At 44.2% G+C, this 21711-nt stretch overlaps 1 protein-coding gene across 3 annotated transcripts; it reads left to right on the top strand.

Annotated features, from left to right (window-relative positions):
* Positions 1-991: 991 nt before the first annotated feature.
* On the top strand, positions 992-18842 carry GPR161 (G protein-coupled receptor 161). 3 transcript variants are annotated; one of them, XM_090056127.1, is made up of 7 exons: positions 992-1051; positions 2513-2647; positions 5128-5539; positions 6060-6784; positions 9600-9704; positions 10948-11067; positions 13477-18842. In XM_090056127.1, the coding sequence occupies exons 3-7, from the start codon at positions 5172-5174 to the stop codon at positions 13722-13724; spliced, it is 1566 nt and encodes a 521-aa protein (XP_089912253.1). In that variant the 5' UTR covers positions 992-1051; positions 2513-2647; positions 5128-5171; the 3' UTR covers positions 13725-18842. The 3 variants fall into 3 exon arrangements, with proteins under 3 accessions (XP_089912253.1, XP_089912246.1, XP_089912237.1); XM_090056120.1 differs by having other exon boundaries at positions 1019-1114; XM_090056111.1 differs by lacking the exon at positions 992-1051 and adding an exon at positions 1297-1419.
* Positions 18843-21711: the final 2869 nt, after the last annotated feature.

The following is a 21711-nucleotide window of genomic DNA, read 5'->3' as shown; positions in this document are numbered from 1 at the left end:
TCTCCATGGAGACCAGCCCAGGACCCCTGCAGGCAGGGTGCGCTCAACCGGGCTGATGGGAGTGGCATCTGAGAACAGGATGGGTGAGCCATGCTGGGGCCAGGATCTTGGGGTAGTGACAGTGGGGGCCAGGGCCCGGTGCAGACCTGCGATCCACTCCTGGGATGTCCTGCCCGTGGAACCAGCACCCATAGCAGGGACGTGCACCACAGCCCAGGCTGCCCCCTGCACTTGGGCCAGATGGGCTGAGGTACCCACCACAGGGCTGATAAAATCCCTTGGTGGGCCAGATCTGGCCCACGTCCCGTATTTTGCTTACCCCTGATTTAGAGGGCTAGCTATGTGAACCTCTGTCAGCTTAGGCTGCAGCAAGTGATGCTTCACCAGTCAGCCTGCAAGACTTTAATGCTCAGAAGAGCTGAAGGCACTCTCTTAAAAATGTAATACTGCACATCTGCCCTTGAAGTGTGTGTGTGTGTGTGTGTGTGTGTGTGTGTGTGTGTGTGTGTGTACTCCTTTGGAAGTCAGTAAATGAGCTAAAAAGTTGTCTAAAATGTGTGGAGGTCAGGCCAGGTGCCTGCTTCTGGGCATCTGTTTAAAGGAGTATAGTATACCACAGTGATTGTCAGCCAAGGTGTCCTGCCACCCTGGGTGCCCTGGGAATGATATGATATGAAAATGAGATATGCATATCAGTGGGTCTACACTACATTTACCTTTGAAATGCCCTGAAAAAGGTTAGGGGGGGAGAAAAGAATAGGCAAAGAGATGACAAAAAGAGACCCAGCTGGAGGGGTGCCTTGAGTCTATAAATGTGGAGAACCACTGGTGTGGCACCCTTGAAAGGATCCTTTTCCAGGCCAGTCCATGCGTGCACACACACCAGCGCTGTCCCAACTCGGCAGCGGGTCCAATAAAAAATGCCACTGAAAGAAGCCCTTGCCTCCTGCAGAGGTCCTGCCCGGCTGCGAATCGCTGTGCTACTGCCACGCGCCTTCAGACACGCACCCAGGGGCAGGCACCTGGCCGGCCCTCCACACACTTCCGACAGGTTTTGGTCTTCTTGACTGACTTCCAGGGGAAGCTGTGGAGATGAGGGGTGCTGCGGGGAGGGGTAAGGGTAAGGGACCGGGGGGATGGGGAGATGAGAAGAGCTGCCTGGAGGTGCGGACGAGCGGAGAAGCCGGGGAAGAAAGGAGCTGGGAGCGGATGGAGAGGGAGCAGGAGCGGGCCGAGGGCGGGAGCGGGCAAGGGGAGGCGGCGGCTGGGGAGGGGGATGGAGGGGGAGGGGAGGAGGAGGAGGCGGCGGCGGCGGCGGCTCGGGCCGCTGCTCGGGGCCTGTCTCGGCGGCTGCGGGGGGCCGGGGCGCGGTAACCCGACAGCGCGGCCCGCGCGGCGGGGGCAGGCGGCGGCGCGGCGGTGAGTGCGCCCCGGGGGGAGGAGGGCAGGTCGGGGGGCTCCCCCGGCACCGCCCCAGCCCCGCGGCGGCTGCCCCCGCCCGGCTCCCCGCTCCGCTCCCGGCCCAGCTGCCCGCGGCTCCGGCTCCGGCTCACGCCCGCCGGTCTGGAGCTGCCGAGAAAGGCGTCCCTGGGGCGGGCTGCCTCCGGCCGGGGAGGGAAATGCGCGTCTGCCCCGCTGCCGACAGCTGCACACATCTGCAGCACATGCATCTGACCCTGCACACACGTGCCTCTGCACACACACATGTGCGTGCACACACATACGCCTTGCCCCTACACATACATGCACATCTGTCTACACACACCCTGCACATGCACATCTACCTGTACACACATCTGACCTGACACAGCTCTGCCCATACACACGAACACCTACCCTACCTTTACACACCTCTATGAACAGGTCTCTGCCCATACACACACCCCTTCATGGCTACCCTACCCTTACACCCCTTTACATACATGTCTCTACAGGTACACCCCCCCAACACACACACATCTCTACGCATATACATACGTCTCTACACATACATCTGTACACATATGTGCATGCACACACAGAGCACAAGCTTTTGTGAACCCAAGCTCACTTCATCAGATGCTGTGTAAAGACACGCAGAAAGCAGAGTCCAAGGAGAGAGAAACTAGCATACAAAAGACAAGAGGGGCAGTGCTAGGAGAGACAAGCAAAAGAGCAGTAAAGCCCTGTGTCTCTTGCATTGTGCTACACTGCCTGTTCCATAGGATCTCTCTGGAGTGGAGGAGTGTAGTGTGATACCCCGCATTTGGCCACCACCTCAAGGCACACAGAGCTTGCAGACACACACACAATTGATAACTGATGCTGCACAGACACCATTGACTAGGTTTGTTCTCAGGTTTGCATCTTAGCCTACTGTGCCAGTTACCATCAGTGTAGTAGTGCCAGTGGGAATATCGAGTGCTGGCATAATAGTCACTTTAGTGCAATTAGCTTCCCACTGCTGTCTCCCAGGGCTCCAGTCATCGCCTAGCTGACTTGTCTGACACTATCTGTTCTCTGTTCGTTAAAGGTCAAGTTTTCAGACCACGCTTGTGGATGCTTAAGAGATGCAGGAAGGCTCTGGCCATGTGTTGCAGATTCTTTTAGGTATCTACAGGGCACGTGTCCACATGGGGTAGTGATCCGCCACATGGGGTTGTGATCTGTGAGTATTCCAAATGCATTTTCTTTACCTTATTGATATTAACACCATTTTTTTAAAGTTTTTAAAAATTAAAATGTACATCCCCTCTGTTCTTTAGCATTATTTTTTATTTCCATTTGTGGGTTGCTCTTGTTAAATGCAAAAGATGCTTTCAAAATCGTTTAGTTCCAAACAAAGCAGTGCTTTTATTGCTTTTACAGAAACAGCTTAGAAGTCACATAATGATAATGTTTCATGGCTTTTAATACTGCTGAAAATGATTTTTGTTGGGCTGTAAGCATCCTTTTCTGGTGGAGCAGCTTAAACATAGCAGCATTCTGTCAGCACCTGGAAGCAAGTATGACTGCAAATGAAAATGAAAGGGCAAAAAACCTGGCTGTGACAGAAGAGTCCTCTGCATAGCTGAGGCAGAAGTAGGAAAAGTTGATTTTAAACCACAATTGGACTTCTTTGAGCACTCCTGGACTCTGGCATAAATTAGCCCCATCTGAAAGCTGCTTTAATTTGTGCCAGCTGCTAAAAGCACCAAGGAGCCATTATAATGGCAGAGATCTGATCCAAAATGACCACAGTCTGCAACAAATGAAAGGTAAAAAGGAAACAAACAGCTTTAGGAGTGAAAAGCCAAAGATTTTTAAAAGATCTTCTGATTTTAATTCATTAAAGTTTTACTTAGTAGCACACAGAAGACATTTGTTTAAAAAATAGATTTTTAGGTGATTAGTGTTTCTGTTCCTTTAACAAACTCATAAATGCAGAGTATTTTTTGGATATTGTTAACCTATTAGGTATGGAGCAGGGTCACTTTCAGAGTCAGGACACCTGCTGTGTGTTACTGCTCCCCAGACAGTTTTAGCACCAGTTTCATATCCATTGGAATCTAATTTTTTTGTAATTCATGCTTTGTTTTGTTGGTGTGTGTGTGTGTGTGTGTGCATGTGTGTGTGACTGTTTAGATGCAGTGTGTGTATGTGTGCATATGTGTACATCTGTGAGAGTGTAAGACTTCACTGACAGAACAGTGAGATGGCTGCCTGGTGGCTTCCTCTGGTTCTCTTTATGATGCTGTGGAAGGAGAAAAGCAGTGCTGAGGTTGTGGGTTGTGTGGTCCCTGTGTACTTCCTCTGCCAAAAGGACGGTCTGTCCCAACACAAAAAGATCTTTCAACAGACCAGGAAAAACAAGAGGGCTCAACTGATTATGGAGGACAAAAGATGAACAAAACTGGATGAGGACTGAAGGTATAAGGTCAAAAGCAAGGATCCAGAAGGGGATACTGAGTAGGGAACCTTAAGTGGAGTCCAGTCTCTCATGTAGGAGTTCAAGAAGCCAGTGGGTGCTTCCCAAATGACCTCTCTCCAGAGACCTGATAAATGGAGGGAAGGGAAATAGGCCCCGCAGTCAAAGCACTTTCTCTTCCCTGTTAAATATCGTCCTGGTGTGGATGGCCATTTTGGCCTGCCCCAGGCAGAGTTGATGAGGTTGTCTTGCATTGATACAATGGCCAGATAGCTAAGCAGTGGTGCTTCTTAAGAAGATAAAAAGGATATCAGCAGCCTGTTGAGGCAGCAGGGAGTGGGAAGACGATGTCTGAGGCTCACAGAGGAAATTGTACAGTCCATTGGAATCAAAAGTTAGTAAGCAGTTAGGAATACAGCAAACAGTGCAAGGCTGTGGTAGCTTACTGGGGATCCAAGAGCAATGTTTCTGGGGCCTGGAGAGAATATGATGTCATTCGGCTGAGAGATGTGACAAACACTGATATCTCTTAGATCAAAGTTCTGTCAAATATTTTTATAATGTGGGCCAGATGTTACTACAAGACCTATCCCTTGCACATACCTATTCCTTTTGACAGTCAACCAGAGGACAGTCTCCTTCAACCACTAGCAATAAAACACCATTCTTTTCTCAGTTCTTGAGATTGATTACATGGACAAGAGACATGGGAGGAAACTATCAGCTGCATTTTTAGCTGCTTTTAATGTTAACTCAGAAACTAGAAATGAGTCAGCTCTGTATGACTAGCTACTGGCTTATTGAGTACACAACAAGAAAACTTGTCTCTTGTATATGCTAAGACTATTAGAAACCAATTTAAAATGCTTTTTCTTTACGTAACTGCTTTTGAGTTGAAATAAAGGGTTGGGGAGGGCAGGGCTTATTGAATGGCTGGTCAGTTTTGAAATTAAAAAAAAGGAAAATATTAAATAAAATGCTGCAAAATGTCCCCTTGTCCATCATTCACTTGTACATATGACTTCTCTGCTTGGCTCTGACTTTCACTGGCTGTATATGACCTAGGGCAAGTCTTTCCCCCTCTTTTCACCCATCTGAAGTGGTTATCAGCTTCTGGGCACTGTGAATTTTGATTGATAGCTAGAAAAGGGCCCTGAGATCTTTGTATAAAGATGCAGAGACTTAGGAATTCTGACGGAGCTTGAATGAATGTTGTAGAGTGATTTTTCTTCTTTTTCCAGTTGCTCAGCATGTACTGGCTGCTCTACTCCTGTGTTCTCTGACAATGAGCCCCAACTCTTCCCTCAGCCATGGGAAAGGCCTGAGGAACCTCACAACCCAGGAAGATGGGGCCGTCAGAGTGACAGAGTCAGTGGCGATTATCGTCATTGCTATCTTCATCTGTTTGGGCAACCTGGTGATTGTCGTGACCCTCTACAGGAAGTCTTACCTCCTAACACTAAGCAACAAGTTTGTGTTCAGCCTGACGCTGTCCAACCTCCTCCTCTCCATACTGGTGCTGCCTTTTGTCGTCACCAGTTCCATCAGGCGGGAATGGATCTTTGGAGTGGTGTGGTGCAACTTTTCTGCCCTGCTCTACATGCTGATCAGCTCGGCCAGTATGCTTACCCTGGGCCTCATTGCTATTGATCGGTAAGCTGCTGTCTTGTGGCACATAGCAATTCAGTCCACGTTGGCTACAAACAGAAGTCTCATTTGTCCTGGAGTAAATAAACCGTTTTATCCTGGGACAAAGTGCAGTCGCTCATATCGTGCAATTGTTCATTTGTCCACGCCTGTTGTCTCTTATAAGTCCTAAAAATGCTCACAGGATAAAAAGTACTAACAGTTTATCCCAGGATATCGCAAAGTACATCTGAACGGTTATCCCAGGATTGCATCGTTGAATCAGTGGCAGGAAAACGGCAGTGATGGCTGCATGTGCAGTTTTAATGGAGACATTTCTTGATTTTGAATTTCTGATGGAAAGTAACCATTGTAAAAATAGGGAGCATTTTTAACAGTGTCCCTTGGATTCAGTTTGAGATTTGGGAGGAAAGGAGTTTCTCTGGGGTATGAGGAAAGGGGAAATCTTAATTTCTTGTTAATTGGACTTAGCCAGTGAACTGTTATACCTTTTAAGAAAGCTTCTGCTTCTTTTTATGTTTCTCAGGTACTATGCTGTCCTGTACCCGATGGTTTATCCAATGAAGCTCACAGGAAACAGAGCGGTGGTAGCCCTGGTGTACGTGTGGCTACATTCCCTCATTGGCTGCCTCCCTCCCCTCTTTGGCTGGTCTTCCTTGGAATTTGACCAGTTCAAATGGATGTGTGTAGCTGCGTGGCATAAAGAGGCAGGCTACACTGCCTTTTGGCAGATCTGGTGTGCTCTGTTGCCCTTCCTGGTGATGATGATCTGCTACGGATTCATATTTCGCGTGGCTCGGGTGAAGGCACGCAAAATTCACTGTGGCAGCGTGGTCATTGTAGAGGAGGATGCACAGAGGAATGGGAGAAAGAACTCTAGCACCTCGACCTCCTCTTCAGGCAGTCGAAGGAATGCTTTCCAAGGGGTTGTCTACTCAGCCAATCAGTGCAAAGCTTTCATCACTATTTTGGTTGTGATTGGTGCTTTTGTGATCACTTGGGGGCCTTATATGGTTGTAATCACATCAGAGGCACTTTGGGGTAAAAACAGCATTTCCCCTGCTTTGGAGACATTAGCAACGTGGCTGTCATTTTCAAGTGCCATTTGCCATCCGCTGATCTATGGACTGTGGAACAAAACTGTGCGCAAGGAACTCTTAGGAATGTGCTTTGGTGATCGGTATTACCGGGAGTCATTTGTTCAACGTAATAGGACAACCAGGTTATTCAGCATTTCCAATAGGATCACAGGTAACAAACAGAGTGATAAAAAGAAATACTCTTCCAATGAAAAAATAATGATGCTTAGGATCTGCACTTACTATACATCTTTCATAGATTGGGTAAACATGACTTAGAGCAGTGGCTCTCAACCCTTTTTAGACTCAAGGGACCACTGGATAGACTTGAGGTACCTCTTGGAAAATACCAGCATTTCATGTTCACTCTTTTTAGATTACAGAAAAATAATACAACAGGTTTTCTGTTGCAAAGAACTCAGAAAAGCCACAACTATGGATTTCTGTTTGAAATTTCTGGGTTTATCTTGTGAATCATGTTTGTAAAGCTAATAGTGCTAATGGTGTGTACCACCCTTCAAAGGATCTTGAGGCACCCTGGTTGAGAATCCCTGGCCTAGAGGTTTCTTTGCTGTGTGTGTATGGGGGTGTTTCAATAGATTTTTGTTCAGATTACATCACTGAGTTGAAGGAAGTTTGGGGTAATCTCCCTTGCTCCTCACTCCCCTCTCTTCATAGAGCAACATTTTCTATGCCAGAGGAGATACAATTGTGGGCCTAGTAAAAAATAATTTCCTTCCCTCATTTCTACCCCCCACACACACATGGACACACACACCCTATTTCAGATTATTCAAGTTAAACAGTATCAGCAGTGTATTCACTAGAACTGATTTTCTACTACATCTCCCTGATTTTATGCTGGTGAAAACCCTTTAACTTCAGTGGAACGACATTGAATATAACAAGTGCAAAACAAGTGTAACAGAGTGGAGAATCAAGCCTAGGATATTTTTAAGGAGCAAAGCGTAAATATTTTCAGCAACTGAAGCTCAGTAGAAATTTGAGGTTGTCCCTTTCTTTAGTTCTAGTGAACGCTGCCCCAGATTTTCCATTGTAAGATTATGCAGCCAGTTCATTATGACTTCCCCAGACTTTTACCTCATGGGCTAAACTTTTCCAGACTTGATTTGTCCCTGAAATCTAAATGTTTTCTAAAGTTAAAATGGGTGTTTTTGAGGAGAGAAATACCACCTACTGTGTGAAAGAACCACACCAAGAAGACTGATTATACTGGGGAAAGAGTGAAGTTTACTAGAAATGAATGTTTATAGTTAACAAAATGAAAAACACTCTTTAATTTCTTTTGGTTATTGTAATTTCAGGGGATCCTTGTAAAACACCAAGGTACAATTCCTGCAGACAGAACTGAGAGTTTAAATATAATAACTATCCCTTTAAAATCCTCCCACAAGACCCACATGCAATGAGTTTATGTTTAAAAGCAACTACATTTTTACTACCCTCTGGAGATATCCAGGCCTATCCCACCATCTTTATGTCTGCCTTTTGGATTGTTAAGCTATATGGGGTGCAAGTGTTGTCTTGTGGGTGCTAAATAATGAAATAATTCATTCTTCCACAAAGTCCTTTTATGTTCAGGTCTTAGAGAAAGCCCTTTAGCCTCCCAAGACTAGTCCCTATTTCTAACTCTTTTTAAAGATATTTTATATGCTGGAAGGCCTGAGAGGCCAAGATGCATCTTTGCTGGCAAGCAGTCATGTTTGTACTGGTGTAACAGGGAGGGAAAATGGGTTTGTAGATGGTAAGTAACTGCTCAAAACTTGCAGTCTGTTTAGAAATAGCGAAAACATTCTTCCTCTTCTTAATGTGTCTGTCCCTAAATCCACTGACATCAGTGGGAATCTTTCCATTCATTTCAGCGGGCTTTGGGTCAAGCCTAAGAACTTTGCAATATTAAATATCCAACTTGCAAATTCTCTGGCCAGAAGAGCTTATACCTCCCTCTGAGCTGCAATAATATTTCCCTTCCTGAAGATCAAATGTTATGTAGTATATTAAAACAGGTACAAGAGTTGAAAAATTCACATCTTCCAGGGGCCATTTTTTTCTAATAGTTTCTAAACTTTGTGGTTGTGAAGGGAATCTTATAAATGAAATCAAACTGTTCCAGTACAGTTGATTTCCTTAGTTTGCAGATATACAGTTCCATTGCCTCTGCTGTTCCTCAGATATTAGTTATCTTGTAGAATAATGAAGTCATTGGTATTATTCTGAACCCTCCGAAACTTCTAGGAATTGGGCCTCTCCCATAGTCTTTGGTGGGAGAGCTGTGTGCCCAGGTCAACACTGGAAGAAGAGAACCCAAACAGGAAAGGAGAACCAAGAACACTGAGGAAAGGGCATGGAATTTGCTTCAGCCAGGAAATTCTGAGAGTAAGACCCTGGAAGGATAGGAAGTATTATTTGCGGGGAAGAGACAGCTTCAAATTTATCCTACATTTACCAGCCAAAGGTTGATAGAAAAAAAGAAAGCCCCAGAACTGGATCCAAAGACAACACCTAGATAAGAACCCAGAATATCCTCCTTCCCAGAACAGGTTGTAAAAGGCCTGGTTTCTGGCTAGCTCAGAGATACTGAGCCACGCAACTGAGCGCCTCGTTTTCATGAGGATCTTTTATAGTTCCATGAAGCTTCTGTGGCTGAAGAATACCTGGCAATTTTTGCAGTGCTAAATGTTTGAGTTTGTTGGCTCAGCCCAGTCTCCCAATAACATGCTTACATTTGCAAAGTGCTGAGAGCAGGCAAGTACTTGCCCTGTAGAAATAATCCAGAATGATTTGGTATCTGATGACTTGGGTTTCTGAAGGATTGGCAACAGGGCCTGTCTTATGACATGGCCATTGGGAGAAGGACAAGTGGGAAAGCTAGCAGGTGGAATTGGTACTAGGATGTGGATGTTGTTTGATGATGCAATGGCTATAGTCGATCTGCACAACTTAGTAGTGCTAACACTGTCTTGTAGACCTGGGACTCTCTCCCCATCTCACAGCCCTCATGGCTGGTGGACGGCCATTAGGAAACAGCAGCAGCACGGGTGACACTGGTTTCAGCTGCTCCCAGGAGTCAGGTAACACTCTTGTTTTCCTTTCTGATACAGAAGTTTGCCTGCACTTTTGCAGAATTCTGTGGGGTAGCCTGCATTTATATAGCAATGTCTTCAGGTAGGAGAACAGTAACATTTAGCATTTCTCTGTGGTACTCACAGCAGAACAGCCTTAGCTGCTCCTCTCCTTTTATGTGGAGCTTACTGTGTCTATGCTGTGCTTAGTCCAGTAGACTAATTTCTTTCCCTTAAAAGCACGTCCTATCACTCTGTTCTCTTTCTAGTACTCTTCAGTGACCTTTCTTGTCCCTACAAGGAGCTGAGCAAGCAAAGTGTTTGTAAGAGGTTTCATCTGGCCATTCTGTTCTAGAGGCTGTTGTACAGGGCAGAAGCTCTCTGTCTAGCTCAAATAACCAGGAAATGCACATGGGACTCTGCCAGGATTTTTCTGGCAGTAGTTTTCACTCCCAGCTGAGCGGGGAGGGGGAGCATCTAAAATCCCCACTTACAATCCATTGGAGCAATACAGGCAGCAGAAGACACTCTACTAGCTGATGAACTGCATTGTTCTCTTCCAGCCTGTGACTCACACACTGAGAGCAGAAAGCTGTCAAAGTGGGATTTTCCCTGAATGGAACCTTATTCGAGTTTGGAATGGCAGTAGGTGATAAGGATGATAGGAAAACCCTTCTCTTCCTGGCACCCTGGGTTATCAATATTGCTTTGCAGGTCCCCTGAGAATATCACTGAAAAGCAAGCCCTGCCTGCCCATTCCAGCTCTGTATGTACAAAACCCAGAAATTAAGCCACCCTGAGGACTTTTAAGCACACCAGATAGAGAGGTGCCCTTAGGGCAGGAGATACTCTTAGGGAAGCCTCACAGCCTCATTTCCAGGTTTGGAGTGGTGATGCAAGAGCAGATGGGTAGGACCAGCCTTCTCAGCAGTGCTTTTGGGAGTGCCACAGAAGCAGGATAGGTGCACTCTAAGAAATCTCCTAAGGATTTGAATACCCAGCTGCAAATGGTCCTCTAAATTCCCCAAGTATCCGTATTTGTTTCTATTTAATTCAATCTAGATGGTCTCTGCCATTGAAAACAGAGTGATGCTGAAATTGCAGAGCTAAGGTATCTTTCAAAGTGAGGGTTAAAGCCTACAAAAAAGTTTTTGTCATTCTTTAATTTTAGGTAGGTCTTCTTGGGAGTTATGGTTTCCAAGCATTTGCTTGCAAGCAAGTAAATTTTGTTTAAAAAACTCTGACCTTGCAGGTACAGATGTGATGCTGCTTGAAGACTACAGCTCAGATGGAGTTCATCACCCGCACTGCATTTATCCTCCTCGGCGGAGGAGTTCTGTGACATTTGAAGACGAAGTGGAACAAATCAAAGGTAAGCATAGGAGGTTTTGGCTGTGATGAGAACCACCCAAGCTGCGCACTTGGTTGATCCTGTGCACCTCTGAAGGTATGCTAAACCACAGTACACAGAAGGTACTGCTGCCAACTGCTTTGCAGCAAGTGCTTATATGCTCCACGATTTCCCCCAAGGCCTCCAGAGCCTTTTTGAATGGCCTGTGGTTACTCCATCCTTTATTGCAGATTCACTCATTTTCCCCAGTGCTGCATCTGTGGCTTCACAGTGGTTACATCAGCAACCCAAATAGATTTGTTTTCCCATCCAGACTGCATCTCTCCGCCCATTCCTGTTTAGATACTACTGGTTGGTCTGTGAGCAGCAGGGAAGTGCTATTCCCATCCCAGTAAACATTGCTTGCAATTTCTAACAAATGTCTAGTTTGGTCTAGCTACCACTATGCCTAAAGGGCAATATGGAGCTCTTGAGAGCTGTACTTAATTCTTACGTAGCTGCAAAGGTGCTCATGACACAGCAGTTTAGCTGCAGGGGTGCAAAGCATATTTCTGGGAATGAGTTGTGTGAGAGCACACATTTTGAAACCCAGCTGCCTCTTCACAGAGCACAGAACTTTTTTGACAGCTAAAGTTTAATTTGTGTAGATTGTCAGTTAGCCTAATTTGGGCTAATAAGAGGCTGATTGTAAATTACCAAATTTATTAAATCTGAAGAAAGCAAGGGTAATACTTCACAAATACCACTTTTTGAATTACATTTGGTTAGTATTATTATTAGCATTAATATCTGAGAATCTTCTCTACATGCGTGCTGTAATGCATAAAAATACAGAAGTCTAATAGGAGACCATCTCTACTACATTCTCTCTTCATAGAATCATTACAGAATCATAGAATAGCAGGGCTGGAAGAGACCTCTGGAGGTTACCCAGTCCAACCCCCTGCCTGAGGCAGGATCATCACTGCCCAAACCATCCCAAGCAAATGCTCCCCCCCACCCATCCATAGCCAGTGCCCTGAAAGGACAACCCAGGCTCCATGCTTCTCAATCAGCACCACAAACTCCCCCCTCTTCCCTTTACACTCTGCTCCTAGAGGTTTTAACTCTCTTTGTGGCTCCATCCTCCTTTACTCATCATCAGGGATCCTGGTTTTCCCTGATTTAAACCCCCCCCCATATTTTCTGATTAAAAAACCCTCCTTCCAAAATCCACATTTTCTTGTGTGTGCATGTGTGTGTGTAATGGCATTTCATTTTAATCTTGGAGAGTTGTTTTTTTTTTTTAATCAGAAAATTTTGGATTTTTTTTTTTTATCAGAGGCCAGGTTCCCTGCTCATCATCCATTGCAGCTGACCTCCAGCCTGCCAGTCAGGCAGCCTATAAACTGCTGCTTACCAGCAGCTAGTGTTTCAGCTCCTGAAGGCTATACCTCCTGACATTGCCCTTAGGTGGCAAACCAGTGGTTAAAACAAGAGGACTACTTGTCAGTACTTAATAGTTCTTTTCCTGGCTCTGCTATTTATTCCTTGCTGTGGACATGTGTTTTTTTTATAGGGCCTAATTCTGCAGCCAATATTATAAGCATATGTTTTGCCACTCACTTTAATGGGTACACAATCAATTCAATAAACTCTTCTGTGATCCTGATTCTGTGTAGCAGTGAACATCTGCTTAATTTTAAGCATGCAGGTAGTCCCACTGATGTTAATGTAAGCGTGTTTTGCTTCATAAAGCCTTAGTTCCCACATGGGGATTTCACTGCCTGATGCAAGGGTGTATGAAATGTAATGTTCATGGAGCACTTTGAGGTCCTTGGATAAAAGGTGCTGTGGCAGCATAAGATACTACCGTAGAACCTAGATACAACACAGGCTTTGGTTCCTTACCTGCTGAAGTAGGTTTTTACCTTAAAAGTTTATGCCTCTTTAAACAAGTTAGTCTCCAAAGTGCCACTAGCCCTGCCTTCTGCCTGACTGCAGAATAACATGACTAATACCCTCTCTCCTCTTGTGAAGATGAGGGTTTGCTAACCAGCTCAGGGTAATAAACAATGAACAGGTACACAGGACTGCTGAGGTGCTCCAGTTGTTTGATGAGGCTCCTATTTTGAAGGGTACCCCTACACAACCTGCTGATGAGCTTCAGCTGAGTGGAGAAACAGCCCTTTTGAAGTAATAGCTTCAGCAAGTAAACAGCTGCTTGACTCGTATTTAATTCAGCAACCTACCAAGAGCTAAGCCATTTGTGAACCACTTGGATACTAGTGATCTGAGTTTTATCATATTAGTAGTAACTGTGGTCATTTGTAGAAGCTATGATCTTTATAGTACTAAAAGGCAGTACTTGCCCTTGGACATTGGCATGGTTGTGGCACTGAATGACTTCCATCATATACTGTGGTGTCACTATCTTTGTTTTCCCTTTAGAGGCTGCAAAGAATCCTGTTCTTCATGTAAGAGCTGAGGTCCATAAATCTCTGGAGAGTTATGCATCTAGCTTAGCCAAAGCTATTGAAGCTGATGTGAAAATCAGCCTGTTCGGGGAAGATGCTTTACCAGGATCTTTGTTCCCTGTGAAGACGGTACCAGGCAGCAATGTGGGTACGCGGCGTGGTGGCAGGGCTCAAATTAGCCAAAGACTTCAGCTGCAAAGCATTGATGAAGGGAATATTTGATAAGAGCACTAAAACAGAAGAATAGAAGAAACCACTAGATAGGACCCAGTACTGTTACAGTTATTTTGAGACAGAGTATTCAGAGTGGCTAATGGCAGTGTTTTGGTCAAGAACATTTGAAAATACCTGGATTCTTCAAAGTATACACATACACCCGAGCTTTAGAGTAGTATTTACTTACTGTTCAGTGGGCAATAGATATTTTTGTGCCATGGTTTGTTTGTTTTTATTTGTTATGTGATACATAGGAATACAGGATTTACCTGAAGGACCAAATAATTGGCCCTTCTAATCCGGTATCATCATTGGCCCATGCCTGATATTTCCTAGGAAAGCAAGAAAACAATTCGTGTTTTATAAGGCATTATGGAGCTTACTTTCTGGCCCCTGAGAGAGTCAATTTATACCTTAGCACAGGGGATGATTGCTCTGATTTGAGCCTGTGAAAATCGCTACTTTATACACAGTGTTATTCTGAAGAATTTCAAATGACAGGAGCCTGCATTTAACTAAGGCACAGAATCTGACCCTATTTTTCAGATTTGCAGCATCCAAATTAAATTCACCTTAGCTGGTAGCTCAGATTTTTGACTGTTTAATCATAAGAAGGTAAAATAGGAAGTTGGGTTACAGATCACTTTATTCCCCTGGACAACAGTTTCATCACAAAGTTCAGCTATATTTTTCACATCACGTACTGTATATATAATGGGAAGGCAATAATAATTTTACATAATTAACATGCAAGTGTTTTTAGTTTTTCCCATTGAGAATATCCATGTGGATTTCTTGTACTAAAAGGCCTTGTGCAGCCATTGGGTTTTAACAGGGATTAGACAGAATATTATAAATAGTGCCTTGCCACTTAATATTGACATTCAGAAATAATCCTGAGTTCAGATTTTACCAGAAAGTTTATCTTCTTGTGTTGTTTAAGCAATATAGCTACCTCAGTACTAGTAGTTCTTGGTATTTGGAAATTTTACAAATGACAATACATTTTAATATGTAACCATCTAAACATAATTTAACGTTTAACCATTTAAACCTAATTTAATGTTTAACCACTTAAACACTATTTTTATAATGTTGAAATAATATTTACTATTTAAACATTTAAATACAATACCATTAAAACACACTTGTAACTTTGCAAGCCTACACATGTGGAGGGAGGATGCTCCAATGTGCTGTAATTAGTCAATTAATTGAGTCTGTTGGAACATGGTAATTACCATGCTTCAACAGACTCCAGCATCACATGTATCAGTGTCCCCATGCTGTAAAATGACAGTGTTCAATGAGCTTTAGTTAAAGCGCCCCTGGAGCCATTTTTCAGGGCAGGGATGCTGATACACTTGGCACTCCAGGTACTTTAATTAGAGTGGGTCTTGGAGCCGCTCTAATTAAAGTGCTTCCTCCCCTCTCTGCCTCACCCCTGGAGCATGTGTATACTATAAACAATAATTAGTTCCAAGAATGACGACATCTAACATTTTTATAGCACTTTCCATGTTCCAGAAACTGTATAAACAGTACATAATTAACACATGCAGCCCTTTTATCCCAAGAGGCAGGTAGACTTGTAACATAATCAGGTACCATTAAGGCAGAGTAGTAAAGGGCCATGTTTGTTTCAGAAGTATTTTCTAAAGTTGTGTGACTCATGTTTTGAGTGCCCCCTAGAAGCTACAGGTGCTCAGGACCTCTAAAAATTAAGGACAAGGTATCCCAGTTTAGGGACCCCAAAACCAAGTGAACACTCCTGAAAATTTGGCTGTCTGTGATTTATCCAAGGCCATAGCCAGGATTTATATCAGAAGAACTCCTGTCTGCAAACTGCTAGCTTGTACCTGTCTCTGATTGTTGTTCAGCAAAGTATTGAAACACATGCTTAAGCCCATCCTACAATATTTAAGCTGTTGCTTGTCTTTAAGCACTTGTTGGGTTAGGGACAGACATTACACATAACCCAGTTTAAGTGATCAGAAAATGGTTTAAACCTGTAACAGAACAGATGTTCAGTGCACATAAACCAGTTCGAGAATGGCTGAAAGCAGTTTGAGATAAACCTGCTTGAATTCACTATCAGACGTAACTGATTTGCCTCAAACCGGTTTATGCAATGTCTGTCCCAGACCCCTTGCTGGTTTAAGACTCCCCCAGCATCCTGGCATGCTCTCTGGGCTGGGCAAGGCTCTCTGCTCCACAGCAGGACTGGTTCCTCCCTTCTCCAACAGTCTCTGCAGGCATCTGCCTGGCTTCTGCTCCCTCACTCTGCTAAGCAGGCATTCCTCCTCCTTCCAAGCTGTGGCACACAGGACAAAGGCAGAATCAACAGATAGCTGGTAATGTCCCTCTGTTTACTTAATGGGGTGATAAGCACTGAGTCAGGGGTAATAAACATACCCTGCTGAGCTGTTCAGGAGGTGGGAACCCTTCCTAAAAATCATAGCATCCTGCTGGGCCTGGCCACACCCCTCGCAGCTCAGCACTAGAAGGGAAGGGAGGGCTGCTTTAGCACCCTCAGGCTTCTAGCCTAAGCCACTGCAGGCATGTGCCTGCATGTCTGGGGTGCTTGTTTGGTTACAAAACTGATTTAGCCTAGCCAGGTTAGACTAACCTGCAAAGACTGAATCAATTCAGGCTCAGGCTTTTTGAATGTCTGTCCCTACCTATCAAGTCCCACTGAGTCAGTCAGGGCCAACCTTTTGACAAGTGTGCCACAAATTAGCCCCACATCCTCCCTGACTGCCTTCCCCTGCCCAATCAGATGCTCTGCTTTGTGCTTCCAGACCCATGCTCCCCCCTGATCTGCTACTTTACTTTCTGCTTCCTTCACTGTACTCCCCACCCAATCTGCTGCTCTCTTTTCTGCTCCTTGCCCTATCTGCCACTGTGCTGCCTGTCCTCTCCTGGTCTGCAGTATGCCACAGGTAGAGTCTGCCTGTGTCACTTCTGGTACATGTGCTACAAGTGGGCCACCCCTGCATAAAGTAATGGATTTTAAGTGCATTCCTAAAATGAAGCACGTCATTTCCTGATTAAGGATTGATTGTTGAGTTGAGGTCTCTACAAGCCACTAAGGTGGCATATTTTTATGGCAGAAAAGCATAAACTGGGGATTACAATTCATCAAGGCACACTGAGAAATGCCAGAAGTGTTGCACAAAGAGCACCTAATGCACTAAAATACTGCCCTAATTCAGCCCTCTGGGAAGGTCAGCAGAACTGCAGCTGCTTACAACAGGGTTGAATTTGGCTCTGTGTTCCTTTTACTAGTACATTAACAACATATAATGTTTTTACTAAACAGACCAGATACCCTCCCCACAGTGCTGTTGTCATGTATTGATACTTCCTGGTTTGAAATCTCTTTGGGGACATTGCTAAGGAACACACTGATTTCACAAAATTATGTGCAGAGTATGAAAAAGCCTATTGTTTCCAGACAGTGAGACCAAGCAGGAGGTAGTTTTATTCTCCTTCTTGAGAAATAAAAGATTAAAAAAAACCTATAAAGTTTTTAATAAGCTAAACATCCTTACTAACATAGGGGAGGATTTTTTTAAAGCATGACAGTGGTTTTTCTTTGGTAACATCTTTTATTGGACCAACTGTTACTTCACCTGAAGAAGGGCACTTTGTGCCTGAAAGCTTAACATCTCTCCCAACTATGCAGTTGGTCCAACAAAGGTATCACCAAAAATAACCTTGCTTCTCACCATTGTGGCTGCAAAAGCACTTCCTTTGAGGAAAGTCTAGCTTCAGGAGAAATATCTGGGAGTTCCTGCAATCTTTCCCTTAGACACACTCCCCTGCTCCAGTATTAGGAAACTTGCCAACACATCAGAGTTGATTCCCATGTTACAGCTTTAGGTTTTGATCAATAAGGGGTAGCCAAAATTGGATTCAGGTTTGTTTCTTCAAGAGGGTGTAATTTCTGTCTCCCTCCCAAGCTTCCACACATGAAAAGCTACATCCAGGTCCATATGTGCAAAGGAGGTCCCAGACCTCCAAGGCTGGCTGGCTGCATATCACTTGAGAGGATATTGAGAGCACTTGACCTCTTTTCAAAAGGAAATCTAGAAAGCCCTAGAAATATGTTTGTCTTGCATTGTTTTATGACCAGTAATAAAAAACATATTTGAACAGTTAAATAAGATGCAGTGCCAATCATGCTTTCCTTGTTGCTAATTGTGATACAATTGGCTTCAGTGGAATTTATGCAGCATTACTCATGTGAATCCTCAAGTTCTGACTTAAAACCACTCTGAACCATTTTTTTCATAAGATTAATGCAGTTTTTCACCTGTCTTTCGTTCTCCAATAGCATACATCCTGAACTAACAAAATGGGTGTGACACCCTGGAGGGGGAGGGGTGCTTTCAGCCCTTTTTTGTAAACAAAGGGCCAAATTGAGCCTTTAGTTATAGTGGCATAAACCCAGAAAAAGTTAGTGGTGTTACTTGAGAGTAACTGATGTCAGAAATTAGCCCCAGCTGTATGCTACATATTAAGATGTCTCTTCCATTTGCTCCTTTTGTGTGTGATAGAATTATGCATGTGGGTCATGGTGTTTAAATATTTTATTATATTAAGTATTTAATTTCAGTTTACAGTGGGCTTGTAAAGTGGCATAGCACTTCATATGAGTGATACAGTGTTAAAAAATGTGCACCCTATATTTAAAACTATTCCACAGATAAAACATTTCTAGGACTTGATTGTTCTGTCCCACTGGTTGGAAGCCTGAAGTACCTGCACCGAAGCCCATGGAGAAGTATAAAAGGAGAATCAAGTGCTAAATATTTTTTAACGTTGTGATCATTTCAACTCAAATGAACTATACTGTAGATTTACAGAAGTAGAATAGGTGACAGTCTAAAGTAGCTACAATCAGTGTTGGCCAATATACTGTTTTTGTACAATTGTCATGGTACTGTATGTTGTTACTGGGCACAGGAGTCTGTAACTATAATAATATTCTGATTCATGAGACTTTTGGTAAATTTTGTATACATTTTGTATTCCTCACTTCCCCTGACCTTCCATGTTAATATGGATACTATATTTTTTTTCTTACCTTGAAAAAATTAAAGTGGATACACACTGAAACTTCAATGATTTTATTAATCTAAAATATGGCAGTGGCAAAGCCTCTTCAAACAAGCACCACAGTGAAACTGGATAGCTCAAAAGAATCATAATAGTATATGAAGCTTTTTAACACTACATCATTGGTGTAAATTGAACACATCTGTAATGACAGAAAGTAGCTTTCTGTTGGATGCTTGGTGGTATGTCTCCTTGCAGGAATAGATGGCACAAAGGTAAAAATAGCTGGGTCAGGTCTATTTGAAGGCTCTATCATTAGTTTCTATTGGTGGCATTTCACTGGGTGTGAAAATATGGGCCTGTAGTGTTGTGGGAGCCCTGGTGATCCACAGAATATCCAAGAAACAAGGTTTGCTTGGTAATATCTTTTATCAGACCAATACAATTTAATTATAATTGCTTCAGTGAAAGATATTACCAAACGAGCCTTGTTCTCATGTAGGCAAAAATGGGGCCTTTCACAGGAAAAGTCCAGTGTAGATGGCTCCTCTTTGGGCATATCTGTAAGTGCAATTAATGCAAAGCAATAAACTCCGGGGTTTATTGCACTGGAATTTATTGCTTTGGGGTATGCTATTTGCTGTTTATTGTGCCCAGGAGTGCATCACATTGAGCTTGGTTGGAGCAGCCCTGGCTGGCAGGAGGCCCCAAAGGGTCAGCCTGGGGCTGCTATCCCCCATCTGCACATGCTGTGGAGAAGCTGGCTGGGGCAGAGGAAGCTTCAGCATGGGGCTAGCTGGCACACAGCCCCAGTACAGAAGCACCCTCATGCCCCAGCCAGCAAGGGAAGCATCTACACATGCACTGCTGCAGCATTTTTTACTCCACAGCAGAATAGTACTTGCATTTACAAGTATTATCCTGCTGCGGAGTAAATTAGTTTACTCCAGCCTAACAAAGGTACACGTGTAGACAATGAGACATTTATTGCACAGCTAATTAGTCTACTGTGCAGTATACATCTCATGTAGATGCTCTCCATGAGTTGCATTTGTTGTAGTACAAGTGTTCTTGGCCAAATGACTTCACCTCTCTGCATCTCATGTTCTCCATAACAGTGAAGACATGAAATATGCATGCCCCCAGAGGCTGGCAGGGCACAGCGAGCTCCTGCAGGTGGCAGCAAAGAGTGTGGCAGAGGCAAGTGGGGAGCTGCTGCAGACAGCTGCAGCACTGTTAGTGGGAAGGGTGGCAAGCACTGACTAGTGGTCAGCGACCACCCGCAGGCACCGTTGACAGCAGCCAGCAGCAATCAGCGACCACCCGCAGATGCCGCCGGCAGTGTTGGTGGCAAACAGCAGTGTCAGCAGCATCTTTTTGCACAGGGTGTACTGCCATGCTCAGGGGGTGCATGTGGACCCGTGTGCATCCTCTACATGTTGCCAATGAGTGGAGACCAACCTATTTGGCAGGCCACAAATTAACTTCATTCCCTCCCCAAGTGCCACTCCAATCTCCTTCCTCTGCCTTGCTTTCTGCTCCATGTCCTATCTGCTGCTGTACTGCCTGTCCCCTCCCCAATCTGCTGTGTACCACACATGCAGGTTGCCTGTGCCACTTGTGGCAGGTGTACCACAGTTTGCCACCCCTGCTTCCTAATATGAAGATAATACTTACCAAACTACTTGTAAGGCAGTGATTCTCAACCAGGATGCTGGAGATAAGCTGATAAACCAGGGCGGGCAATTATTTTGGCAGAGGGCCGCTTACTGAGTTTCGGCAAGCCATGAAGGGCCACAAGACAGGCAGCCCAGGGCAGATTAATACTAATTTTCTAAAATTTTTAGGGGCCCTGTGGGCTGGATAGAATGGCCTGGTGGGTTGCATCCAGCCACCAGGCTGCATTTTGCCCACCCCTGCGACAAACGCAGGCTCAGGCCTGGATGATCTCACAGCCCCACTGCCAGGCCCCTTGGCAAGGGGGTAAGCACTGTAATAAATAAATTTGGTTTTGAAATCAGTGCCCTTCAATTCACAAAAGTTATGGAGTGGTCGCTTGAATCTATTGAGGGTTGCCTTGAATCTCATGAAGGGAGCCTCGAGTCCAACAAGGTTGACAACCACTATTCTAAGGTCTTGTGAGAATTTATAGGGTATTTTTTGTGACGGGTTCTAGAGAGGAGCTGAACAGCAAATAGATCAGCCCTGTTGAAGAAAACAGTTGGAAAACTGGAAGCTTTACAGCAGTGATTCTCAACCATGGTGCCCTGAGATCCTTTCAAGGGTGCTGGGGGATACTGTACAATATTAACACCCTTAGATTTACAATAATGAGTCACAAGATAAACCCTGAAATTTCAAATAGAAATCCATAGCTGTGGGGTTTCTGAGTTCTTTGCAAAAAACCTGCTCCATTATTTTTCTGTAGGCAAAAAAAGAAGGAAAACTAAGAGCTGGCATTTTCCAAAGGTGGGGGGGAAGGGGTGGGGGAGAAAGGAGGCCTTAACTTGAAAAAGTTGAGAACCACTGTATTAAATAAACCAGGAAAAACCCCCCAAAGAAGTATGAAGTGACCCCATATTTTCATGGTCAGTTTTAGAAAAAACAGCTCCTCTCCTCTCTTCTCCACACCCCAAAATGATATCTATAAAGACTTGGAACTGCTCCAATCCTGCCAAAATCCTGCTTAAAAATAAATAAAAAAAAAAAAAAAATCAAATAACCAAAAAAAGAGGACACAAAGTTTTAGGCACTGATAATATTACCATAAAAACTACACTGAAAGAAAAAAAATCTGACCTGGTAATAGTTCTGGGTGGCTAGGTAAGTCAGCTTGCCTGTATCACTGATTTGAGTGATGGAGACAACTGTATATTAGTAGCATTGGATGGATTTGGGCATGGTGATCTAGGAAATATGCAAGAGGCAA

This window comes from Crocodylus siamensis, chromosome 1 (assembly GCF_052110815.1).
Source record: "Crocodylus siamensis isolate JL-2025a chromosome 1, ASM5211081v1, whole genome shotgun sequence".
NCBI lineage: Eukaryota > Metazoa > Chordata > Crocodylia > Crocodylidae > Crocodylus > Crocodylus siamensis.
Note: the sequence above shows the minus strand (reverse complement) of the source record. Positions and strands in the feature narration are given on the sequence as shown.